The sequence below is a fragment of the Callorhinus ursinus genome, unplaced genomic scaffold, assembly GCF_003265705.2.
Source record: "Callorhinus ursinus isolate GAN/ISIS: 27379988/994484 unplaced genomic scaffold, GSC_fseal_2.0 scaffold6, whole genome shotgun sequence".
Lineage (NCBI taxonomy): Eukaryota > Metazoa > Chordata > Mammalia > Carnivora > Otariidae > Callorhinus > Callorhinus ursinus.
In genome coordinates, this window is record NW_027397068.1 from 47,043,057 (window position 1) to 47,068,947 (window position 25,891).

The window sequence follows — 25,891 nt, forward strand, 5'->3', positions numbered from 1 at the left end:
TATTGTATTCTTACAATAAAGTAAGCTAGAGAAAAGAAAATATTATTAAGAAAATCATAAGGAAGAGAAAACACATTTATAGTACTGTATGTATTGGAAAAAATCCACATAGAAGTGGACCCATGCGGTTCAAACACGTTATTGTTCAAGGGGTCAACTGTATAAAATCCGTGTACATTTATAGTAGTACAAATGCAATGAAACATTTCTTCCTTCCAAAGAGGAAAACTGAAAATTTATGCAGAGTTGAAGTAGTTTTTCATGAAAGGAAAATAGTATATATTAGAATAAATTTTGCTTTACCGCTGGGTTTCCTATGTGCTTTTATTATACTGGTAATTGCTAGCTGCTTAATTCTGTCCCCTTGACAGTCATTAGATTTATTAATAATCCTAAATAGCTCCGAATAGTAGAACTAGAAAGGACTTGAAAGCCGGGGAGGAACACCATCCAGGCGAGGATGCTGCTGTCCTCCCAAAGCAGTGTGCCGCCTCTCCTCCTGTCTTCCGCCGCCTGAAAACTGGGCTTCGCAGCGGAGCACTGATGTGAAGGAGCATCCCTTCCGTTCCCCCAGGCGCTGGCCAGGAACCTTCTTTTTAGAAATTTTATTTTCATGTGATCTCATCTTATGGGAACCAGGAAGGCCAGGATTTAGCTGATTGTTGAGTAGAAAAGCTGTCACCATTGAGGTTGCGGCTTCAGCTGTCCCTGAATTTCGGTCTGGTCTCCGAGGTGAGGCAGGGCAAAAAAATCAACAAGTAGATCTATGAAAAAGAGAAGCATTGAGTTAGTGAATTAGAACAAACAGGAGGCTAGGGCCTTTATCTCCAAACTTTGTTGTTGTTTTTTGTGGTTTGGTTTTGTTTTGTTTTGAGATGGAGTTCTTTTACATTTATAAATTGAGAGTAATAGTAATACTATGTTTGTCCCCAAAGTAATGTTGAAAAGTTTGCAGCATGTTGTCAGTTTCTGAGAGCAGTGTCAAAGTTAATAGGTTTGTCATCATTTGAGAAGCATGGGTTGATGGTGGTCATGAGTTACAGAGATGAAAAGAAACTAAGCTCTGCACTCCTGCCCTGAGGGGCTCAGGGTCTGGGGAGGGATAGAAACTACAGACTCCACCGTCTAGGCTGCAGGGTAGGTGGTTTATGCTTAGTAGAACCAGCCACTTGCTGTCTAAGGTGGCGGGTGGAGGGAAGGACTGACTGATTGAATGGAGGGTTCTTGGGGAAGGCTTCCTGGAGGCTGTGGGATTTGAGCTGGACCATGAAGGATGATAGGAATCAGTACTTAGATGTTGGGATAGAATATTCCTGGCCAAGGAAAGCATTTGCTCATATTTAGGCGCAGGGGGGGCAAACAAAGCTGTGTTTGGGGACTGGCAGCCCATCCATTTAGTAAGTGACTGTACTCTTCTAAGCTTTAGTTGCCCCCTTTGCAAAAGGGATACTACTGCATATCTCACAGGGTGTTGTGAGGATGAAAAGAAAAGTTTTAGAAGCAGACACTAGTTTGCAGAAGATTAAAGAGATGCCTGCAAGAGACTTCAGGCAGAGAAGTTTGGCCCTGAAGGCGAAAGTGGATTATGGCGTGGGGTGGGGGGTGGGGGCAATCAATAGTCAGGGCAGGGTTCCCTGCACAAAGAGAGTTTTGAGCTTGGTTTTCAGGCTGAAGAAATGAGGACACCATAAGGGAGATATCTGAGCTTGTGGTCCTGTCAGAAGAGCTAACCTGGGGCAGGGGGGTGGGGTGGGGGGCAGGGTATGAACTCCCTTCCCTGTCAGCCCGAAGGAGATGAAGAAATGACGGGAAAATTTGAGAGCGTAATGACACGGCATCTCCTTCCTCTTTCCCAAGGAGTCACTGTGTTAGTGAAAAATCACGTTTTAAGCCTAAAGCAAATTAGTAATATTGAAAACAGCTACTATGGGGAATGGGATTGGAAATGAACTGGGATGAAAAGAAGAACTACATAACTCAGCCTGATGAGGTTTGGGGTTTAGTAGCGAAACACAGAGTAACGGAGGCCCCTGTCAGAGTTGGTGCATACCTGAGCCAGGAAAGCAAGGTGCTGGGAAATGAGTCAAGTCATCATGCTCCGGATTCAGGGAGTAGGTGAGGCCAAGTGTCCTGTATTTCTTCAAAGAATCTGAACCATTATTGCTTGAAATGAAGACTTTAATATTTTCCTTAAGTGAGCATCTTGAAATGTTCTTGTTTGACTCTCTGCCTAGATTTGCAGAGCCCAGCGTGTGTGCATTTTGTTGAGCTATTGGCTCTGACTTGATAAAACCAGGATCTCTTTCTTTTCACCTGGAAGGCTTGGTGAAGTCACTTTAACCTCTTTATGTTTCCATAAAATGAATATCTTAGCATCTACTCTCTTTATCCTTATATTACAAACACGAGTTTTTCATGAGTGATTTCTTTGGTTTCTGACCTTTTCAAAGTCTACCAGTCTAGGTCTGATTAGATCTTAGCAGCCTTCATGAGTAAGTTGCACTCACTTATGCAACGGACTTTATTTTTTTTAATTAAGATTTATTTATATTAGAGAGAGAGAGAGCATGAGCGTGTGCTAATGAGGGGAAGGGGGAGGGGCAGAGGGAGAGAATCCCCCAAGCGGACTCCTCGGTGAGTGCAGAGCCCAATGCTGAGTGCAGAGCCCAACACGGGGCTCCATCTCATGACCCTGAGATCATGACCCGAACCGAAATCAAGAGTTGGACACTTAAACAACTGAGCCACCCAAGCACCCCAGGAATGGACTTAAAAGAATGTTTGACACAGACTTCTTTGATGATATATGTAAAAACCCAAAAGAAAGAAAAGGGGGTACAGTGATCAACAGTTTACAAACTTCTCACCATCAGTTGTTCTTCTATAATTACATTTCTTTCTGGCTACATTTCTGCTTTTGAACACTAGATGGGACTAAGAGATGACTTGTTTTACAGTAGTAGCAGAAAGGATTTCCCCAGTCTTCCAACTTCAGTCTCCATAAAGTGTTGTTGGCTGACAGGCAGAGTATGGTACAATAGATGGGAACAGGGCTCTTTATGTTTTCTCTACTGAGATGGCTTCCTGTTGATTTTAAATGGTGACTTTGATCAATATTTAGGCAGCATTAAAACCTTAAATAAGCTTCGAGTCTTACAGGAATGTGTGGCCAAGATACACCACAGTATTTTCCTTAACTGCAGTTTATAGAGAAATGCAGTAAAATCAAAAGAATTAGTAATGTCACTGTTGTTACTTTAATCACCATGAGCCTGGCAGGTAGTTATAAAAACTATTTGATACAAGCTGTATTAGACTGGGAAGAAAAAAAGTAGACAACTATTGTGTATGTGTTCTTTTTATTATTTTTAATGAGCCCTATGTGAGTTAATGCCTTTCTCTAAAATAAAATAAGAATTTCTCTGAAATAGAGGCAAAACATAATCAGTAATAATCCATAACCAAATGATTGTCTCAGAAAAGAGTAGAATAGCTGGAAATAGAGCTTTATAGCCTTGTTTATACAATTTATAACAGAATGCTTTTATTTCATTTCATTTCCAGTATAGTTAACATACAGTGTTATATTAGTTTCAGGGTACAATCTAGTGATTCAGCAATTACCCACATTACTCAGGGCTCAGCAAGATAAGTGTATCCCTAATCCCCTTCACCTGTTTCCCCCATCCCCCTACCCACCTCCCCTCTGGCAACCATCAGTTTGTGCTCTATAGTTAAGAGTCTGGTTTTTGGTTTGCCTCTTTTTTTTACCCCTTTGTTTGTTTTTCTTAAATGCCACATATGAGTGGAATCATACGGTATTTTTCCTTCTCGGACTTACTTATTTTGCTTAGCATTACACTCTTTAGATCTATCCATATTGTTGCAAATACTAAAATTTAATTCTTTATGGCTGAATAATATTCCATTGTATGTATTTACCACATCTTTATCCATTCATCTATTGATGGACACTTGGGCTGGTTCCATAATTTGGCTATTGTAAATAATGCTGTGATAAACATAAGGGTGCATATATTCTTTTGAATTAGTGTTTTTGTATTCTTTGAGTAAATACCCAATAGTGATTTACTGGATCATATGGTATTTCTGTTTTTAATTTTTTGAAGAACTTACATACTGTTTTCCACAGTGGTTACACCGATTTGCATTCCCACAACAGAAGGTATTTTAAGGAATTGTATATTAAAATATCTTTTATGAAAATAAATCATTGTAAGAAATGTACCAATTGCTGTATGAACTTAGCATTGACCAGTGTTTCTTTTCTTTTTACATTTCTAAAATAATGCCATACGCATATACACATAACCCTAATACATAGATTAAGAGAAATAATAGCGTGGGGAAGGATGGTAGGAGATAACAAGTGAATACAGGAAGAGAAAGGAAGAAACCTTTAACTATAAATTTAAAGGTATTTTTCACTGAAATAATTCTGAGAAAAATCAAAATTAAATTGAGGCTATATCAGCTCACCTTGTTTACTGTTCAGGGCTACTAATTTGAAAGCTGGTTTGAAAAGAGGTGATTATATGTTGATCTCATTCACTTAGAGCATTTTTTAGAAAGTTCTTTGTTTTTTAGTAGTCATAAGCTTTTTTTATTCACCAGAAACTCTAGCCACTGTGTTACCTTTCTGGCTTTCTATCTTTTAGTTTTCCATCCAGAGAGCTATGTTGAGATTTCCTGATTTTTTAGCATAGGCTCAACGGATCTGGTTAATAGAGCAAGACTGGACTCTTTGGCATCCTTTAGACCAACATTTTCCAAACTGTGTTCTGCAGAACACTAGTGTTCCATGTGATGTTAATGGATTGCCCACTAAAGCAGAATATTATAGTTAAATGTTTTTAGGGAATACTAAGTTAAATAATTTGAAACTTGTTTGTTTATAGGATAACTTCATAGCCTTTAATATGCTAGCAATGCATTGAATATCTCAACCATTTGGCCCTTGAACTTTGAGAACACCAATGGGAAATTTTTTTTTACAGATTTTAATTGTGATATGTCTCTAGATGCCTATACATTTATTTTGTAATCCTGTTATAAGTACTCCCTTGTAACTGTGGCCTCTACTACCTTATATTGTGTTTGCCTGGCAAAATCCCAACCCTGGTTGAACTCATTTTGTGTCTACTTTGTGTCTACCACCTGACTGGTTGAATGGAGCTGTAGAGAAAGGCACAACACGCTCCCTCGTCTGATGTCACAGTCATGACTGCTAACCTCAGGGGGGCCTTAAGGCCTGCCCCATAATCCTGCTCGACCGATTCCTGTCTGTTCTTCCGGACCACTAAATTCCACTCCATTTTTTCCCTCGAACCTCTCTCACTTCCTTCCCCACTCCCTCTCAACTGATAACCTTGTTTCCTGGTCAGTGAGAAAAAAGACTGTCAGCAGAGATGTGCGTGTACTCCCACTACCTTGTCTGGTGGGTATATTCCTGATCTCTGCCCATAGACCGAACTCTCTCTGTGACTGTGGGTGTTGTGCCTGCCTCTGCCTTGGGGGCCCACTCTCATGCCTGAGAGTCTGTTCCCTCCCACCGAGTCGCTTCTGTCTTCTCCATCAATAGGTCATCCCTCTCTGTTAAATTATTCCTATCAGTATCCAAATAGGAGAAGGGATTTTGGGGTTTTTTGATACCCCTTGTAGACCTAGCACCTAGAACACTACCCTGATCATGGCAGTTGCTCGGCATGTATTTCTTGAATAAATGAAGTAATATTTCCCATCTTTTATAAAGAGTTTTATTTTAAAGCAATTCTAAACTTAAAAAATAGTACAGAGGAGGGCACCTGGCTGGCTCAGTCAGTAGAGAGTGCGACTCTTGATCTCAGAGTTGTGACCTTGAGCCCCACGTTGGGAGATAGAGTTTACTTAAAAAAAAAAAAAAAAAAAAAAAGTTGTACAGAGAATGTCCATGTATGCCTCATCCAGCTTCCCCGTGTATTTCCCGACAAAAACAAAAACAAAAGTTTCCTTTTGTTCTTGGTTTCCTTTTAAAACAGTTCCTTAAGCATGTTTTTTCTATTAGTTGACTCCATCTGCAGCAGTCCTTCCATTTTTCTGTTAAACCCACCCCATTCCAGGGGCGCCTGGGTGGTGCAATCGGTTGAGTGTCTGACTCTTGGTTTCTGCTCAGGTAGTGATCTCAGGCTCATGGGATTGAGTCCCGCCTTGGGCTCTGTGCTCGGCTCAGAGTCTGCTCGAGTTCCTCTCTCCCTCTGCTTCTCCCCGCCCCCACACCTAAAATAAATAAATAAATCTTAAAAAAAAAAAAAACAAAAACAGTCCCTATTCCGGTTTCTGCCCTTTCTTATCCCCAACTCCACCAGAACAGCCTTGTCAAGAATGCTAAAGACCTTTACATTGGTAAAACTGGTGATCAGTTCTTGTTTCTTTTCTTCTTTGATCCAGCATCAGCATTGATTTCTTCTTTTTTTCCTTCTTCTCTTATTTTCCAGACATTTCTTCTTAGACTTCTTTGCCTCCTACCTCTTCTGTTCTCTCTCTATATGCATTTTCTGGATGGCCTCATTTCTCTTCATGACTTTAAATATCCCAAATGCTGATGACTCCCACATGTGTGTTTTTACCCTTGATCTTGTCTTTGAACTCCAGATTTTTATGCTCGTTATCTCTTTGACTTCTTACCCTGTCTGTCAAACATATGTTGATAACAAGTCTCTTCACTGTTTGCAATGCCAGAAACTGTTGTCTGCAGTCTTCCCGTCTCGGGAAATGGTCCTAATTCTTCCTGCAGCCCATGCCCTAAACCTTGGAACGTTCTTGACTTCTTCACATCAATCACATTCTATATCAAATCTACCAGCATATCCTGTTGGTTCTTCTTTAAAGTATAGACCTAAAAACATGATCACTTCCTGTTATCTTTACCACCAGCAATTTGGTCCAGATCACCATCGTCAACTCTGGCAAAAGCCTTCTAAGAGCCTCATGTCATTTCCAGTGTGGTTAATTGTCTGCAAAGCAGTTAGAATAATTACTTCAAAACATAGATTAGATTATGCCACTCTTCTGCCTAAAACCCCAGCATGATACTCTAGTAAATATCATTTTGCTCTGAGTAGAATCCCAAGACCTTATCATGCCTAAAGGCCCTTCCTAATACTCTTCCCTATTCTCTGCTTCCCTTGGTCTATTCCTGACCCAGCTGTGAGACTCCCACCTCGTAGCCTTTATACTTGCTGTTCCCTCTGCATGGAATGGCTTTTTCTTACACATTTGAGCGGCTCGGTTCTCTTTCTTCACTTCCTTTAGGTGTCACCTTATTTGGGAGGCCACCTTAAAGCTGTTGTATACAGGGGTGCCTTTCCATTTTTGCTCTCTGCTTTCTTCCACTTCCTGTCCCCGTAGTGTTGTGCCTCCAGAGTGCATATTTTGTTAATTTATTTCCTGTCTTCCCAGTATACTGCAGACCCCACAGAAGCAGGAACTTTGCACATGTTTTCTGTGTTCCTCTGTCCTCAGTGTCTGTCCCAGGGTCTTGTGCATTGTAAGCGCTCAGTGTTTAAATGAATGAGTGAGCGAATGAATGAATGAAACGAGTTGCACGTTAAGATGAGGAATACACAGAACAGTTTGATCAGGAGCAAGGAATCAGATGCCACCTAATGCCTGCTGCTGAAGAGGTCTTACGAAGACATGTGCTTGACTGAAGTAAAGATGACAGAAGAAAGAGGTGAGACTAGGAAGGGACTACGCCGTCCCGATACCTGGCCTCTGCCATGGTAACAGATGATAGAAATACCATGCTTGTGTTGTGAGGGTGATTGAGCTTCCAGCTTTTTGCATGTTTGCCCTTACAAGATGCTGACATAATTTTAGCTTGTTTGCCTATATGATTATTTATGTACACATTTACTTGTATTTGAGACTTCATCCTGATAATTATAATTTTGTGATTTATATAACTGCAGGTGTGAAGCATCGAGTCCACACATTCATCCAGTCGGTTGGTGTAAAGAACATAGAAGAACGCTTATTACTCCACCAGGTTTGTGTTTATTATGTGTCTAAGATTTTTTTTTTTAGAAGATTTTTTTCTGTTTGTCGGAGAGAGAGAGAGAGAGCCCAAGCAGGGGAGCAGCAGAGGGAGAAGCAGGCTCCCCACTGAGCAGGGAGCCTGACATGGGGCTCGATCCCAGGACCCTGGGATCATGACCTGAGCTGAAGGCAGATGCTTAACCACTGAGCCACCCAGGTGTCCCTTATGTGTCTAATATTCTTCATATACATCAAGAGTCTGCAAACTTTTTCTGTAAAGGGCCAGTGAGTACATATTTTTGGCTTTGTAGTCATACAACCTCTGTCACAACTGCTCAAGTCAATTTTAGCACAAAGGCAGCCCTAGATGATACAAAAACGAACGAACATAGTTTGTTGGAGTAAAACTTTATTTGCAAAGACCACACGGCTGGCCTACAGGTGGTAGTTTGCTGACCCCTGAGACACCTGAAAGTATATTCACTGGTTTAGTCCATAACAGAGTATCAAAGGTTGCCTTCTTTGGAAAATAAGTTCTTTTTATTTTTTTTTTAATTTTTAAAATTTTTTTAAAAGATTTTATTTATTTGAGAGAGAGAGTATGTGTGCATGATCTTGGGGGAGGGGCACAGGGAGAGGAGAAGCGGACTCCCCACTGAGCAGGGAGCCTGTGGGGCTCGATCCCAGGAGCCTGGGATCATGACCGGAGCTGAAAGCAGATGCTTAGCCTACTGAGCCGCCCAGGCGCCCCCAAGTTCTTTTTTTTAAAAAGATCTTTTATTTTCTCAAGTTGAAATTCATTTCTAGATCTTACATTAATACACATTTAAATATATTGTCTAATCACAGAAGTGCATTGTATAATACTATAGAGGAGTGGACATAGGGGACAGCCACTTGTGGTTGGAGCCTTGACCCACATGTGAGGCAAGCCTGACAGAAGCACAGTGTTCACATTTAAGTGAGAACTTGAGGCTTTAGACTTTTTTTTTTTTTTTTTTTTAATAACCTGAACCAGAACTCCCATACTCACTTTTCCTTTTTCTATTGGGTTGTTGGTTCCAACCTTTTTGCTGGTAGCACCTCTTCTCTGTTCTCTACAGTGTTCAGATCCTTCAGCTGTCTGCTTCTGGCCCCGTGGCCCCTTCTTAGCTTCCTCACTTTCTTTTTGAGAGGGAACAGTCTAACTGCCGATAAGTAGTCTCTCTGTACGTCACATTGAGTTGATTTTCATGTGCATAATTAAGACCGCGGGTTCCCAGGCATATCCCTGGTGAAGGTGCCCCGGCTACCACGTGGGTGAAAAGACAGGGTCCTCAGCTGACACAAAGCGTCACTGCGCTGTAGGTGGTTACTTACGGGTACTTATGTGAGTGATGACAGCTTCGTTGTCACAGGCAAAGGATAGCTTCTTGGTTTGCTTCAAGCTCATTTGTGGTTGTTGCCGGCAGCATAGAAGAAGCAAAGACTCAGCTTGGAGCTTCCAGTACCTGTCTCATTCCATTCTAACAGCTGATTGCATGTGAGGGCTTGTCTCCAGTTCCTCGGTACCGTGTCTTAGTGTCTGATCAGTTACTCACCTAGGGGACCATTTACACCATCCCAGTGATGGGTGAGGTGAGTCCCTTCTGCTTTCTGAGTTTTCTCCTGTGTTAGGGACAAAAATGCCCTGTCCTTTATGGATTTATAGAGCTGTTTTGAAGATGAAAGAGCATTAGCATAAACGAAGTGTTAAAACAAGATATGAACAGTTTCATGGCTCAAATGTGGTGCTGCCTGGAGGATTTTTCCTGGACAGCTCTCACGTGTCCTGTGGCTTATGTAGTATTAGGAGCCAGTGAATATTGATCGTGTAGTTACCTGTGTGTCACTGTTACCATCTGAGTTGCTGTGAGGACTCTTAGATTTCCCCACTTAGTATTGATCCATTTTTTTTTTCTTTTCCACCTTTATGGTCATAATCAGAGATCTGGTAAATAAACAGAGAACCAGTGAACAGGAGGTTCCTGGTTATGTCTTCACAGTGCTGGCTTAAGTACTGTGGGAAGGGCTGGTGTAAGGCATCATTGTTGACTTCTAATAGGAGGCAAATAACCAAGTCATCTGTCTCCTTTCATGGACTTTTATAATTCAGTGGAAGGGAAAAGCCATAGCTTTTTGACACATTTAAAAAATCCAAATTTCCCAAAAGTTCAAAAGTACCAAACACAGCAACGTGAATAGGCTTATCACCACTGATTGTACACCTAAAAATGGATAAAATGATAAATTTTGTGTGCTATATATTTTAGCACACATACATATAAAAAATGTTTTAAAAAAACCAACCTGTCAAATAATGGTTTTCAAGGCCTGTGCTTATGTCACTCTTCGGTGCCATGACAACAAAGCTGCTCTTTCTCCAGTCCCTTTTCTCTAAGGGAGGTTTCCTGGCTGCATCTCTGATGTCCTGTCTGAGAAGGATCCCAGGTGCCCTTCTGCCACCCTTGCTACATCCTGCATCAGTCCCCTCAGCTGCCCTGCTAGACACCCCATGTTCCTGTTTTTTTTTCAAAATATGTAGCATGTCTACTGTTCTTTTTCCAAAATTAAAGTCTTTGTGACTTTTAAAATGATTTTATTTTGAATTATCCAGTTGTACATTAATACATGCTTGTTCTGAAAACTTCAGAGTGAAAATAGAGGTAATAGAAGGCTGTTCTCTCTCATAGTTTAAGAGTGTATCCTTGTATCCAGTTGTACATTAATACATGCTTGTTCTGAAAACTTCAGAGTGAAAATAGAGGTAATAGAGGCTGTTCTCTCTCATAGTTTAAGAATGTATCCTTGTATCTCTCCAGAAAAATCTTTCTGCCTCTTTGTATATACAAACTTCCATGCATGTGCAGTCAGCTTGAATATTAAATTGTGCAAGATATGGTCCTTAAAAATATGTTGTTAAATGTTTGTAGTCATAGAAATATGTTTGCATACTTGCTCTTAAACTTTTATTTTGAAATAACTTCAAAGGTACAGAAAAGTTGCAAGAATACCCTTGACCCAGAGACCGATTCAAGTTCGTCAGTTATATCAATGATGTCATTTGTACTAAAAGGATCAGACGTTGCACTCGGTTGTTATATCCCTCTACTCTCCTTCAGTTAGGCTTTCCTTGGCTTTCATGACCTTAGTATGTTTGAAGATTACAGATTAGTCATTTTGTTGTTTTGTTTTGTTTTAAAGATTTAATTATTTGAGAGAGAGAGAGTGCACGAGCCAGGGGAGGGGCAGAGGGACAGGCAGACTCCCCACAGAGCGTGGGGCCCAATGTAGGGCTCCATTCCAGGACCCCAAGGTGATGACCTGAGCCAAAGTCAGACACTTAACCAACTGTGCCATCCAGGCACCCCACAGATTAGTCATTTTGTAGGATACTACTTAATTTGGATATGCTTGGCATTTCCTCATGATTGGATCTGAGTTATGTATTTTGGCAGGAACATCACAGAAACAGCGCTGTGTTCTCACTGCATCCTGTCAGGTTGCACATGATGTCATTTGTTTCACTACTGATCTTTTACCATTAATTGATCAAGATGTGTTTGCCAGGGCCGTCTGGGTGGCTCAGTTGGTTAAGTGTCTGACTCTTGATTTGGCTCAGGTCACGCTTTTAGGGTCCTAGGATTGAGCCCTGCGTTGGGCTCCATGCCTGGCTTAGAGTCTGCTTGAGGATTCTTTCTCCCTCTCCCTCTGCCCCTCCCTCTGCTTATCCATGCATGTGCGCTCTCCCTCTCTAAAATAAATAAATTTTTAAAATCTTAAAAAAAAAAGATGGTGTTTGCCGGGCTTCTCCACTAACACAGTTTTTTTCTCTCTGTAATTAGTAACTATTTTGTGGAGAGATACTTTGAGATTGTGTGAATATCCTGTACTTCATCCCTGCATCACTCACTAGTTTTAACATCTGTTGATATTTCTAGTAAGAATTATTCTGACAGCTGCTAAATGCTAATTTTTTTTATTCCTTGTACATAATTAGTTGATACTCTTCTGCAAAGAATAGCTTTATCATCTTCCCATGTATTCATTCTTATCTCTGCATGGACTCATACATTACTGTTTTTATCAATGAGTTATAATCTGTAACCAGCATTATTTACTTTCATGTCCAGGTTTTCTCAGATTTGGCCAGTGGGAATCCCTTTAAGGTAGTTACTGTGTCCTTCGACATGTTCTAATCATTTTTGGAGAACCTCCTACTCTCTGGCACAGCTAGGCTTATCTTGTACTTTCCTTGATTCAAACTAAAATCTAAATGGTAGATGTGCTCATTGCTACTGGGATGATGCTACTTCTGTCCCCTCAGAGGATATAGTTAGGAAATACATTCATGTAAAATATAAAAAAATTATATTTATGTATATTTCTATATCTATTTAGATATTAAAAACAATGAATTTATATCACTAGTTCCAATTCATATCCAAGACCCAAGACCAATTCTACTTTCCTACTTTCTCTATTTATACCTCTTTTTTCAGTCAGTAAGAAATCTGCCTTCCTTTATCTCAGTTTATTTACCTATTTTTTTAGTCCTCTTAATGTAGCCAATTTCCCACCCCACTGAGCCACTGTTAATTCCTGCTCATGCCTGCCTCATGGATTTTGAGCTCTGGAGGAAACAAAAGGAGGCAAGAGGAAGGAGGGATAGTTATTTCTACATATTTTATTAATACTCTTCTATGACTTGGGGCACTTGGGTGGCTCAGTCGGTTGAGCGTCTGATTCTTGGTTTCAGCTCGGGTCATAATCTCAGGGTCCTGAGATTGAGCACCCCCTCAGGCTCTGAGCTCAGTGTGGAATCTGCTTGAGGTTCTCTCCCTCTCCCTCTCCCTCTCCACTGCCTCTCTCCCCGTTCATGCTCTCTCTCTAAAAATAAAATAAAAATCTTAAAAAAAAAATACTGTGACTTGATTTTGCTTGTTTGATCTAACAATATGATGGTATATCTGGAATATGTCACATATTAGTATATGTAAATCTGCCTCATTCTTTTTAATAAATGCTTTCTAGTCCCTATGTACTAGTCCATATGTAATATATATATATTTATATTTGCACATTTTCTATATTATGGTTATTAAAATTGTTTTTACATTTTTACATTAACAAACATCTGTGCATTGTCTGTATGTACATGGGATTTTTCCTAGATTAGTAGAATTAGAATTGGACATTAAAGGGTCCTTTTGGCTTATGTGTATCTGTATATAGGACTTACCTGAGAATATAAATTATACATTTACATATATGTTAAATTCTCATTTAAAAGGTAATAGAGGTTTGTGACATAACATATTGAAATAAAACTTAAAAAAAAATTAAAAATAAAAGGTAATAGAGGAGTCTTGATTAAGATGAAAGTAATGTAATTATTACAGTTAGTTCTGAGTGTGTTATTCAGTTTAAAGTTATTATGTGGAATATGAACATAACTTCCTAGGTTATACAATAATATATCATAATTTTACAGGTCAGTTTGTGGTTCTCACTGTCATTTTGGTTAAACCTGACAGGATTTACGTTTTTCTTTCTTAGGTTATCCGAACGTGAAACATTTTTCTTGGGATAAGTACTTAGAAGAAACCAATTCTTTACCTGCTCCTGCAAGAGCTTTCAAAGTGGTGAGTTAATTTGTTTTACACTATTTGATTAATTTGTGTTGACAATAGTGTTCATTCATTGAAATTCAAGAACAGAAAGAGATAGTACAAGTGAACCAGAATAGGAAGTGGGGGAGGGAAACAGCAGACCACAGAAGATGTTTTTGACTTCGTATTGTTTACATCCAGAAAATACTTCATTTTGGACTTGTCTCCTTGGAAAATAATTCTGCTTGAATTATTTTGTGGAATGAGTTGTTGTGTTCTTATGGCAGACTTCTGTTTTTCCAGCTAGATATTCTGAAAAACCAAAACAAGACAGGATATTTTCTAATGAAAATTATATTTAATGGTTCCTTTAGATTTGTTTATGGCAAGCTGAGATGCTGTTTTTCATTTTATTGCTGTTAATCAGCATGTTTAATTATCAAAATACAAGGTCACCTGCTTTTTTTATAGTATCTTTCTAACCGGAGTCATTGCATCTTACATAAAACTTGGTAAGATTCACAGTAAACCTGATTTCTTTGCAAGGGAAGAATAAGCAATGAAATATATTTTACATTTTTTTGTCTCTAAAGTAATGAAATGTATTTTAAATTTTTTTCATCTCTAACAACTTCCTTTATAATTTCTGTGTTTCTGTAAATTTCAAGAAAAATAATATTAAATATTTTAAAAATATTTTTAATGTAGCATAATTAGTCTATCATAGACATCACTTTTCTTTAAATGATTTTCTCATATACAAATTGCTAGAGTTTTTAATGATAGAATTAATTAGACGTATGGGCCCACATACAGAAAAGAACATCAAAAATTTTTGAGAGAAAAAAGTATATTACATGAAGAAAAGCCATTTAAAGGACGTATCTGATAGTAAATTTAGGATCTAAAAATGAATAGAGTCATGCCCTAAAGAATTTTTACCTGACTCTCTAACTTTAACTCAAGCTATTACAAAGAAGAACTGCATTGTACTTTGCTTTGAACTGGATAAAATCACATCACTATCAGTCTGCATGTCTCCTGTCATGTTGATACCAGAAAGAAAACTATGATTTCTCTAGTTTGGCCTTCAGATGCCTTGCATTGTTTTTTATCCTTTACATAATTTTCACACTTAATTTTCAGAGCCACAGTTTTGTTCTACCCAGTTTAAAGAACAGGGGTGTGAAGTTCAGAAAAGTTAAGCAGTTTGCCTAACGAAACAATCACCTTGCCTTCTACAGCCTGTCACTTTTTGGGGGGTTTCTAGGTTTCTGCTAAGTACTGAGGCATAGGTAGCTAAGGTATAGGAGCAAAGGTCCTCCGTACTCATTCCTGTTCTTACAAGAGGGATTCTTAACAAGGGGTCTTGCATGTTTTGATGGCTAATTTTCTTTTTTTAAAGACATCTGCTTTTTGGTCTCATGATCATTTCTAATCTGTGTCACTTCTCTGCCACTTTAAAGTTCTTTCCTCTCTTTGTATAAATTATTTTAATACTTGTTGGTTTTTGCCAAGACACCTCCTTCTAACTAATGAGAAAAAGGTCTTGCCTCCCCTATGGCTAATCAAATAACTGCAACATTTTGAATTTTATCTTAAGATCTTTTGCTTTCTGTCTGCTCCTGTGGCTGGGTGCTCTGGCTGTTTCTGTTGCCTCGGGGTTTGGCCATGTGATTTGGGATTGTGTTTTTTGATAGGGAGGGTAAGGTCCAAAGCTGTTGGAGGAACTTGCGAGTTTGAAGGTTGATTCTGTAAATAGCTCATCTTAATCTGTCGCTGTGACCCAGAGCCCACCTTCTCTTCCTGTGAATCTTACCGTGTAAAATTTTCTGTATGACAGAAACCTCCACATGGATTCCAGAAAAAAATGAAGCTTGAAGTCATAGACAAAAGAAATCCTATGTTTATTAGAGTAGCAACAGTTGCAGACACGGATGATCACCGAATAAAAGTGAGTGTTCTCTGTTGGGGTTTTGTTTTATCTTTTTTACGAGAGATCTTGGTTGGAAACTTAGCCAGTATTTAATTTGTGAAGTCCTGTAATTAGTAAGACTATAGGAATATGCAAATAAAGCTGCTGTGCATCTTTGTCAATATTTATCCAGGTTTTCCTTTAATCGATGCAAGTTCTCTTTATGACTGACATTTAATATGTTGTATCCACCTTTTTCCTCCTAGCACACACTCAAAATATTAAAAGTCCGTCATAAATAATAGAGTGATTTCTTCGGAATATGACACCTCATTCTCCGATAGTATGCTCTTTTTTTGAAAACTTGAAGGTTAATGTTTTTTGATGGAGTTGTGTTAGATGTAGACTTTTCAGAAGAAAAGTACAGAAGTACATCCTTTTAATATAGGATGAGTAAAGAGAAATAATCTTATAAAGAAGATAAGATTGTACCTTTCGCAGGGTCAGCGAACGGTTAGGAAGGTGGATTCAGTTTGTTCTGTCCTAGGCTGATAACGTGAAGTGTAGCCTCAGTTTCAGGCGAGGAGCTAGAAGTTCTGTTTCTGGCTTTGGTGTTAACTTCACTCTCAAACCAGAGCAACATTCTTTCTACTTACTCCACAGGACTGTTTGGAATTTCTCTTCAGAATAATAACAGTTATGGAAACAACAAGATGTTAGATTTTCATGGTGTTTTTACAGGGTAACAGTGTTCTTCCGTTATTTGACGTTCGTGGTGATAACTGCAGATTTCTGTTACTATCACTATTTTTTTTTGACTCAATAAACTTTAAAAATATATATTTAATACTTATAATATTATTCATGGAGTTCTTGGCAGAGTTAAGTATTTTGAGGTTTCTATTGTTGAGAAATTTGAGGTTCATGTTGTCTCTCTTTCAGTCCCAAAAGCTCCGTTTTGAGTTCTCCAGGCTTTGGTGGAATTTCAGGTATTGCCAGGTCCGGCCGGTAGTACCTGTGCACTGCTTCGGCCCCGGCGCACATGGTCAGGAGGCTGGCAGCGAGCATTTTCAGATACGTGGCCCAGGACACGCCCACGGGCATGGTTGGGGGTCTGCACGGGGAGGAAAGGCGGGCAGTGTTAGATGGCTCCCAGATCAGGACGAAAGCGTGCCGGGGAACAGGCCACACAGCAGCGGTGGGGCGGGGTGAGGACCCCGGGTTGTCTCCCACCCCGCGCCGCGTGGGCTCATTGCGACGCGAGGGCGCCGAGGGGCCCGACGCCCCTCCCACGCCCGCGAGCAGCTTTCATACTACTATCACTATTTTATCTGATGCTGAGGTGCATAAAGAGTTAATGAATTAACTTATTAATTCTGGGCAGTGGCAGAACTAAGTCGCAGTCCTAATAAGCTATAGGAGTCTAAATTTATGCTCTTTTTAAAAAAATAAATCACATATTCAGCTATCTCTAATGAGATCATATATATAAAAAATTATAAAATAACATGAAAAACGTATAATGTGGTTTTGTATAAAATAGAAATTTTACTGTTTAATTCACTATTTTTAAGATTATATAATCATGCAATATTTTAGAAGTTATAAATAATAGAGAGCCTGTTAACCTTTTTCAAGTGCCTTTTCTTATTAATTGTCTTTGGTGTGATAATGTAAATCATAAAGCAATCAGTATTTTAGGACCAGAAATATTTTTTTTAAGTAATCTAGGCTAATGATCAGAGAAGTGTAGAACTAAACAAAATATTATTTTTAAAAATCAAATTGGTCAGAATTGGAAAAAAATGTGTTTTGGTTTGGGTGCATGAAAAGTTTATTCTCTTACATAGCTGGTAGGAATATAAAGGGTCTCGGCCTTTCTAAAAAGCAGTTTGGCGAAGGCATCAAAAGTCTTGAATGCTGCTAACCCTTTAATTCAAGAATTTCAGTCCTAGGAATTTATGTTAACGGAATTAACCAAAGAGAATATGCAAAGATAAAGACTACAAGGAAAAGAGAGCAGTGTCGTTTATAGTATTTAAGATTGGGAACAACCACAGTAGGATATGGGTAAAATAAATTACTATCTATCTATAGGATGTTAAATATTTAATATTGGCAAGTGAAAAAAACTCAGATTTACTATTCTGTATGATGTCTGGTATTGTTTTTTAAAAGCATATTATGGAATGAAACTGACCAAAATAATGACAGTGCTTCTCTTGGGGGGCTAAGATTATGAGTGATTATAAATGATTTTTTACAATTATAAATGAATTACAAATGATTAGGTTTTCTTTTTAATGATCTGGTTTCAGGAATACATAGTAATTACTTTCATAATAAAAAAATTTTAGATTAACTCTGATTTTACATGTGAGAAAATATTGGCCCAGGGAAGTCAAATACTCTAAAGTGGGTAGTTCACTTAGCTAATAGGAAAAGTTTGGACTAGAATCCAAGGATCTCTTTTTGCTTCTGGCTGAATTCACTTTCCAGTACACCCTCTCGTTGTTTAACACCCAAAAAAGATCTGGCTATGAGGTGTGTAGTTGACAGTTATCTTTTCCACAATTGGTGATGTAAATTTCATAGCTAAAGGTGAACCACTAAAAAAGTTACCTGTGTGTTTATGAAGTCCTCAGAAGCTCAGTGAACAGGTAACAATGACTCAGTTTCAGAATTCATCAGAGCCTTCTGAGAATTACAAAAAGCTTTCATTAGTAGAAGTTTTTCTAATATAGGAGATGATGTCGCAAGAATGCTTATCTTTCTTTTTCAGGAAGGAGGAGGAAAAGCATATAGAGACTAAGTCATTAGCATAGCTTAATATTTTAATATTTTAACTTTTTCAGGGAAAAAATCAACTCTTCAGTGAAACAAAATCAGCCTTTATGGGCCATGATCTATATCAGATCTTGAGTTATTACCATTAAAAATTTTAAAACGTTCATATATTTCATCACATGCTGAAGGAAGACAAGCAGAATGTTTTTGCTCTCATCTTTATGTTTTGGGGACAGTGAGAACGTAATACAGTCCTTCCCCATCCGCCCCCACACTCACGTTTGGTTCCCCATACACACAAACTTGCAACTTTCCTTTGCTGCTTCTGACATTTTATCCCTCATTTTCAGGAATTACATCTGTATTCAGCTGTTTGTCACTCCATCAATTTTAGGTCTGGTTTGTTTCCTTCCTGTTAGGGTCATTCAGGATTAAGCTCTTACCATATCCATCCCTACCCTTTACCGGTTCAGTAGCTCTTTCACATTTCAAAAAAAATTTTCCCCGTCTTCCATGTTCATGTTATTATGAATAAGTAAATCTTGTTCACTGCTGAGCAGAGTAGTTTTTTTTTCTTATGACTGTTTTTCCTGGAGTCAGTAATTTCTTGTGTTTTGATTTTTTTTTTTAATTTTCTGTGCTCATAGTATCATAAGTCTACCAGTGCTCCAATAAATCTGCCGTGTCTTTCTGTCAAAAGCCCAAGTATATTTTTTTAAACCTGCTATCTGTGTCTTTTTTTCCTTGAACCCTTTTTCCTACAATTTAGCAGTCACCTATGGTGATCTGGGTGGTTCTGCTCTAAGCCTTATCCAGAGCTTTCATCCTGAAATTGCTCTTTGCTGACAGACTATGTTGTATTTCATTTTTTTAAACATACTTGTTTTTTTTTTTAAGTGTTCTCTTATCTTGCTGAAACACATCTTTTTTATAACTTTCTAAGAAAGGGTTGATGAAAAGCATCTTTTTTTGACTGCTTGCATGTCAGTATTACTGGTCTTACATTTGATTCATACTGTGACTAGGTGTGGAATGCTAGGTAGAGAACCATTTCCCCACAGAAATTAAAAGCACTGTTCCCCCATCTTCTCACATCCGGACCATCTCTCCATCCCTGATGTTCACGTGTTTTGTGATGTCATGTCTTGATGTGAGTCTTTTTCCATTTATCATGCAGACTACTCAGGCTTTTTACTGTGGAGCTTCATGTCCTTCAGTTGTTGGAAATGTTTCTTGTATTACTAGTTTGTTGACTTCTTTTGTCTTCTCTCTTCTCTTTCTGGAAGTCCTACTCTGGTGTTAAACCTCTTGAACTGACCCCTTGATTTTCTTATACTTTCTTTCTGTTTTGCTTCTCTGATTTTTTATTCTACGTGCTTAGAGATATCTACTCTATTTTTCCAAAACTTATGTTGCATTTTTAATTACAGCTCTGATTTTTTTTAATTTTCAGCAGTTTTTTTCTTATTTTCTAATCTCACCTCCTTTTATTTTATTTATTTTATTTATTTATATTTTTTTGGTGAAAAAATTTATATTTCGATTTAGCCAGCTGGACTCAGTTTAGATGATTCCAATTTTGTTGGCAACATCCAAAGCATCATAGTCAGGAGCCAGTCGAACATATGCCTTCTTCTCTCCATCAGGCCTGATCAAGGTGTTGACCTTGGTCACATCAGTGTTGTAGAGCTTCTTCACAGCCTGTTTGATCTGGTGCTTATTGGCCTTGACATCCACAATGAACACAAATGTGTTGTTGTCTTCTGTTTTCTTCATGGCTGAGTCAATAGTCAGGGGAACTTGATGATGGCATAGTGATCAAGCTTGTTTCTCCTGGGAGCGCTCTTTCGAGAATATTTGGGCTGCCTCCGCAGATGCAGTGTCTTGGGTCGTCAGAATGTAGGGGACGTGTGGATCTCCTTTTTTTTGTGACTGTTGATACCTTTCAGCACTGCTTTCTTGGCCTTCAAAGCCTTTACTTTGGCTTCGGCTTTGGGAGGGGCAGGGGCTTCCTTCTTAGCCTTCGGCGCCATCTTTGTAAAAGGCTCCCCTCCTTTTAAATGGCATCATCTTTTTATTACTTGAAGCAATATTGTTTCTTATCTGAGGATACTAGTGATCATTTTTCTTCTGTTCCCTGCTTACGTCTTCTTAATTTCTTTATTAGTTAGTCTCTGCTCTGCTTTATTGGAGCCTCACCACAAATGTCAGGTCCTTGACTGGCTGTCTCCTTTAAGAAAAAGGCACTCAAAAAGTTAGCAGTTTCCATGGGTGGGACTTAGAGATGAGTGGACTTCACTGTATGATAAGAAAGCGAAGAGCCACCTTTTTCACAGGGAGATACCCATTTTGGGCATCTGAGTCCTTCTCTGGAGGCTTTCAGTTTCCACCAGTCTCTTCCCTGGCAGTCTCTGTGTGAGACAGAGGGGACTGGGTTGGAATATGCGGCTCTTGCTTAGTTCCTGTGCTTTCTGTCCCGCCCATTGCCATGGCAGGTTTGTTCTAGAATTCAGACCCTCAGTGATTTTATTTCTCTACAAGGTAAACCTCTACTCTCTGGCAGGGTTGTTGAAGGGGCAGTTACTTTGGTGGGTGGAGTGGTAGAGTGGGGAGCAGACTAAGGGAGTTCTCCTACCTGCTGCCACCAGATTGAGTCCTTCTTGGGTTTTGCCCAGTACATCCGTTTGCTCTGGTCCTGTTCTCAGGCACCTGGGCTGCAGTCCACCCACTCTATCCTGTAGGTCAACACTCCTGCCTTCCCCACACATTGCTGTCACTTCTCACCTGTCAGCCACTTTTCTCCATTTGTCCTCCTGGCTTTATACCTTTGCAGATATAACTTTAATTTCAGAAGAGAGTGAAAATAAGCACCTGGGTCTATAATGTGCTTTAGTGAGTTGCCTTTCACAAGAAGAGAAAATCCGACCAAATCTTTTTCTTTTTAAGAAATAGTGTGCTTTCTAAAATATTATGTCTTATTCTTGATAAGTTGTCAATAACAGGCATTTAGGTTTTACAAAGTTTCCAAAAAATGCTTCTAGATAAAAATGTATCCAGTTTCCTAAACTATAATTTTAAATATGTGTGAGTTAAGTCTTCCTCACTATACTTTAATCCATAATCGTCTTATTTTCTTTCTTTTTTCTTTTTCTTTCTTCCTTCTTTCCTTCCTTCCTTCCTTCTTTTTTTTTTTTTTTTTTTTTTTTAGAGAGAGAAAGCAGGCATGGGGGGGGGGGGGAAAGGGAGAGAGAGAATCTTAAGCAGGCTCCATGCCCAGCATAGAACCCAACTTGGGGCTCAGTCTCACACCTTGAGATCATGACCTGAGCCAAAAATCTAGAGTCGGACACTTAACTGACTGAATTTCCCAGGCACCCCTCATCTCATTTTCTTCAGATTCTTTATTAAATTCAGCATTATTGCTGAGTTGCTTTCATATATACTTGTATTTATATTGGAACATTTGTATTATAAATATTTGGTATATCTCTTTTGGGTTTGTAAAATTTTTAAATATTTCATTTTGTATGTTTATGTATCTTCCTTTCTTGTTCTTTGTTAGACATTTGATTTCTTTTCAGAATAGTCCCCAGCAAGAGTAAAACATAACATTATTAAAGTGTCTGGTTTTTTGTTTAAAACCTCTTAATATGCCAGCGACTGAAGTAGTAGAAGTTACAAAAGATGAAGTAAAACTATACAAACTTTAATAAAACTATTTCATCTGGTAGGGTTAGTATTAATTTTTGCATATATTGATTTTTATATAATTTCAGATAGCATTTTTAAGTGTATTTGGTACTTATCAGAGAGAATGTTATTGTTACCTCTGTTCATAATATTTAAACTAAATTTTATCTCTGAAATTGAACCCTTAAACTACTGAAATTCTCCAGCTTGTCCACCAACCTAGTTTATAGGAGGTATTAGTTATATCTATGGTATCTAAAGTACATTAATCTTAGATAGATAACTTCTCATTGCCAAACCAAGATTTCAGTGTCACGGAAAACTATGAAACATTGTGGTCACCAGATATGCTAGATCTACCATAAACATTCTTAAAGGCATATGGAAGGAAACTTTAAAAAGAACCCTTTTATTTAGGATGATAGCAAGATTTTCAGAGACTATATTGATGTACAATAATGTACCAGTTAATATCCCTGGGGCTCAATTCTGAGAGCACACCACAGTTACTTAGAAGTTGAGTAAACAACATATGTATGCACAAAACCAAACCTATGGATTAACAGTCTCCTAGGAAGGCTCAGCCTTTCCCCCCCCCCTTTATTTCTTTCTCCTTTTCATCATAGAGAAAATTCCGGTATGTTTCCAGGGTGGAGAACCATTTATTTGTTAGGATTGAGTATGTTTGCTCTAGAAAGATACCTGAATTTTTTAAAATGTAGTGGTTTGTCTACAACAAATGAGACATGAATTATGTGTGAACATTGATTCCAGTGTAAAAGAAATGGGATTTAGGAATAGCAAGATCAGAATCCAGGAAAGTTTGATGTTTCTAGTAAAATAGAGTAATCATTTGATTAGTTGAGAATTAAGACACTTTAAACTTCATGTAACACTGAGTTATGTCTGCTCATTTATTGGTAGCCTTGATAGCATAAATTGATATTTTTAGAAAATTATCATCAATGTCATCTCACTGTTAGTTGAGCATTGTTTTTGATCAGAGGAAAGGAAAGGGTTACTTTAATTTTCTCTGCGACTTTTATATTCAGTGTATGTGAATGAAATGAATAATTTTATTTGGATCCTTGAATTTTAGGCTTGGTTACTACTCCAACTAGCTGTGTGATCTCTTCTCTTCTTTAAGATAATACCTATGATTTCTTCCAGGTGTGGAATTCTGTGGGCTTTGATTCTAGGATTAATTGATTTCTCAGCTTGAGAAAGTGGATTCATTGTTTTGAACCCGTATACATGTATTTAACAACTCTGTACTATTCTGTCATACAGATGTACCATAATTTAGTTAGCCAGTCTCCTAACGGTGGATACCAAGGTTGTTTTCTACTGTAAACAATGAGTTGAGTTACTGAGATTATCAAGTCAAAGATGATATATTTTAAGTGATTGTTACTGCAGATAACACTCCAGAAGTATTTGCTAATTAATACTCCTGTCAGTAGTCTGTGAGAAAGCTTTTTATTCTCATACTCACCAGCTCTAAGAATCAGAATTGACAGGTTGAAGGAATTGCATCTTGTGGTTTTAATTTGTAGTTTTTTGGTTATAAGTGAAACTGATTATCTTTTTATGTTTACTATTTATAGTTAGGTTCTTATTTATGAACAGTTTATATTTTTCATCTTTCTATTGGGCTTTTAATCTTATTATGTTGATGTATGATATCTATATAAATTAAGGAACAGAGTATATTGTTACATACGTAATAAATGTGTTTTTCAGGTTTTTCATGGGTCTTCCATCTTTTTGGTGGTATTTGCCACTCATTACAGAATATTTGCCACTCTCAAGTTTTAAATGTTCATGTAGTCAAACTGAACAATCTTTATTTGACGGCTTTTGAGTTTGGTGTCTTACTTACAAAGGTTATCCTACTCTAAGATTATAAATATATTCACTCGTACATTGTTCTAGAACTTGTATTGTTCAGCTTTTAATGTTTGCATTTTTTATCCATCTGGTATCTCTTGTCTTGTTAGGAGTAAGGGATTCACAGACTTAAGGAAATCTAGCTGGCAGACTTGATGTAAAAGTAAAATATATATAGCCTTTTGGTAAATCCTTTCATCCTAAAAGATAAAATATATGTAGTACTTAAAAGCTACCTAGCTGATCCTTAGTGACCCTGCCTGGGGGACCAATTGCGCTTTCACATAGTGGCCAATAACAGTGGCACTGACCACTCTTTAAAACGTCTTTGAGAGATATTGTAATTATTTATGAGAAAAAAAATGATATTTAGAAGTGCATTGGATGGAGAGATATTTTGTAAACTGGGTGTATTTCTAATAGGATGTTGAAGTGTTTAAAAAGCCTTATTAGCATAACTCTGGGAGAGTTGACTTTTATATGAAAGGCCCTCTGGCTCTCCACTCCCCCTCCCATCCTCCCTCCCTGCCCTGATTTATTCATTACTTAAGTAATACTTACTGGGTGTTTGGTGTTGCTTATATGAAGATGTTATGTATTCAAGTTGTTCTAGTGTTGGAAGATAACACATAATAGTATTTCTGTAGAAGTACTGCTGGAAAAATTCCCTTGGGAAGACATTTCTTGATGGACAGATAATTTAAAGATAGGTCAAAAGTGCCTGTTTTCCTCATAGTGTAAATGAAGTAATTTAAATAATTGAAAAAATGTATTTGGTATTAAATCTACTGTATAATTTAGAAGAGAATGAAAATGGTTATGGTGGGTAGAACTTCTAATGTAGGATTTTTTGTGACCTGAATTGTACTGTTAATTTCTTTTTGTTATCCAGGTTCACTTTGATGGCTGGAATAGTTGCTATGATTACTGGGTAGATGCAGATTGTCCTGATATTCATCCTGTGGGCTGGTGTTCAAAAACTGGGCATCCTCTTCAGCCTCCTTTGAGTAAGAGACACAAGGATAACTTAAATAAATGTTTCCATGTTCTTGTGTAGAGTCCTTAAAGTGTTCTTTCTACTTCTTTCTCACTGTACATTTCTTCTCTATGTAATCCTTTTCCTCTTCCTACATTTTCAGTCACATGGTAGTCACAAAAATATAAAAGAAAAAATGGAATGTTTGAAAAAGCAAAGTTTATATAGATTTTTTTACTTTTATTTAGAAGTACTCCTCACCTTTTAAAATTGATACTGAATTTTTGGAAGATAATTTGTCAGACTTAGTCTATCAAAATCTAATGTATCAGGAGTGGTTTTATACTATAATTTTGCAACATGTTACCATTTCAAAAAACTGGGCAAAGTGTGCAAGGGCTCTCCCTATGAATTATTACTTAAAACTGCATGGGATTTACAATAACCTCAGTAAAAATTTGCTTTAAATTCAGTTGTTAAAAAAGTAAGCACTGAGAACTTGACGTACTGTAATTTCAGGTTTGAAAGAAAACATATATTGTAGCAAAAAATAAATAGGAAATACAATGGATAACTGCAGGGTTTTAAAAAGTTTAGCGTGCAGTCCCCCAACGAGTGGCTTCATTTCTGGATGCTACATACAGGCTGCATAAAGGTACAAAAATTGACATGCATGCCGTTTGTTACAGTATATTTAAAATAACAAACCTTAGAAACAGAGATTGGTTAAATTCTGGTGCATTCATAATACAGACGCTGTGCCACAGCCATTAAAGAATATTACCATTGAGATGGAACTGAAGTTAAAGACCAAAGAAAAAAAATGTTTCAGAATAGTGCACATCTGTGCTATCCCTTGTATAGGACAAAATGAAACAAAACCAAAAACTTGATACATGTATATATACACACATAGGTATATATGGGAATGCTTAGAACAACATCTAGCACATTACACATTAACAT

General features: G+C 37.9%; 1 protein-coding gene and 2 pseudogenes across 7 annotated transcripts in view; 1 reads left to right on the forward strand and 2 right to left on the reverse strand.

The window, feature by feature from the left end:
- L3MBTL3 (L3MBTL histone methyl-lysine binding protein 3) overlaps positions 1-25,891 on the forward strand; it is a 121,318-nt gene that overhangs the window by 54,941 nt on the left and 40,486 nt on the right. For all 7 annotated transcript variants that reach the window (XM_025865368.2, XM_025865385.2, XM_025865390.2 and 4 more), the window contains 4 exons: positions 7,971-8,047; positions 13,615-13,700; positions 15,511-15,621; positions 24,842-24,956. In XM_025865368.2, coding sequence (XP_025721153.1) covers positions 7,971-8,047; positions 13,615-13,700; positions 15,511-15,621; positions 24,842-24,956 — 389 coding nt within the window. The remainder of the gene's footprint in view (positions 1-7,970; positions 8,048-13,614; positions 13,701-15,510; positions 15,622-24,841; positions 24,957-25,891) is intronic.
- On the reverse strand, positions 16,469-16,887 carry LOC112818216 (ubiquinol-cytochrome c reductase complex assembly factor 6 pseudogene; annotated as a pseudogene).
- LOC112818206 (large ribosomal subunit protein uL23 pseudogene) lies at positions 19,917-20,408 on the reverse strand (annotated as a pseudogene).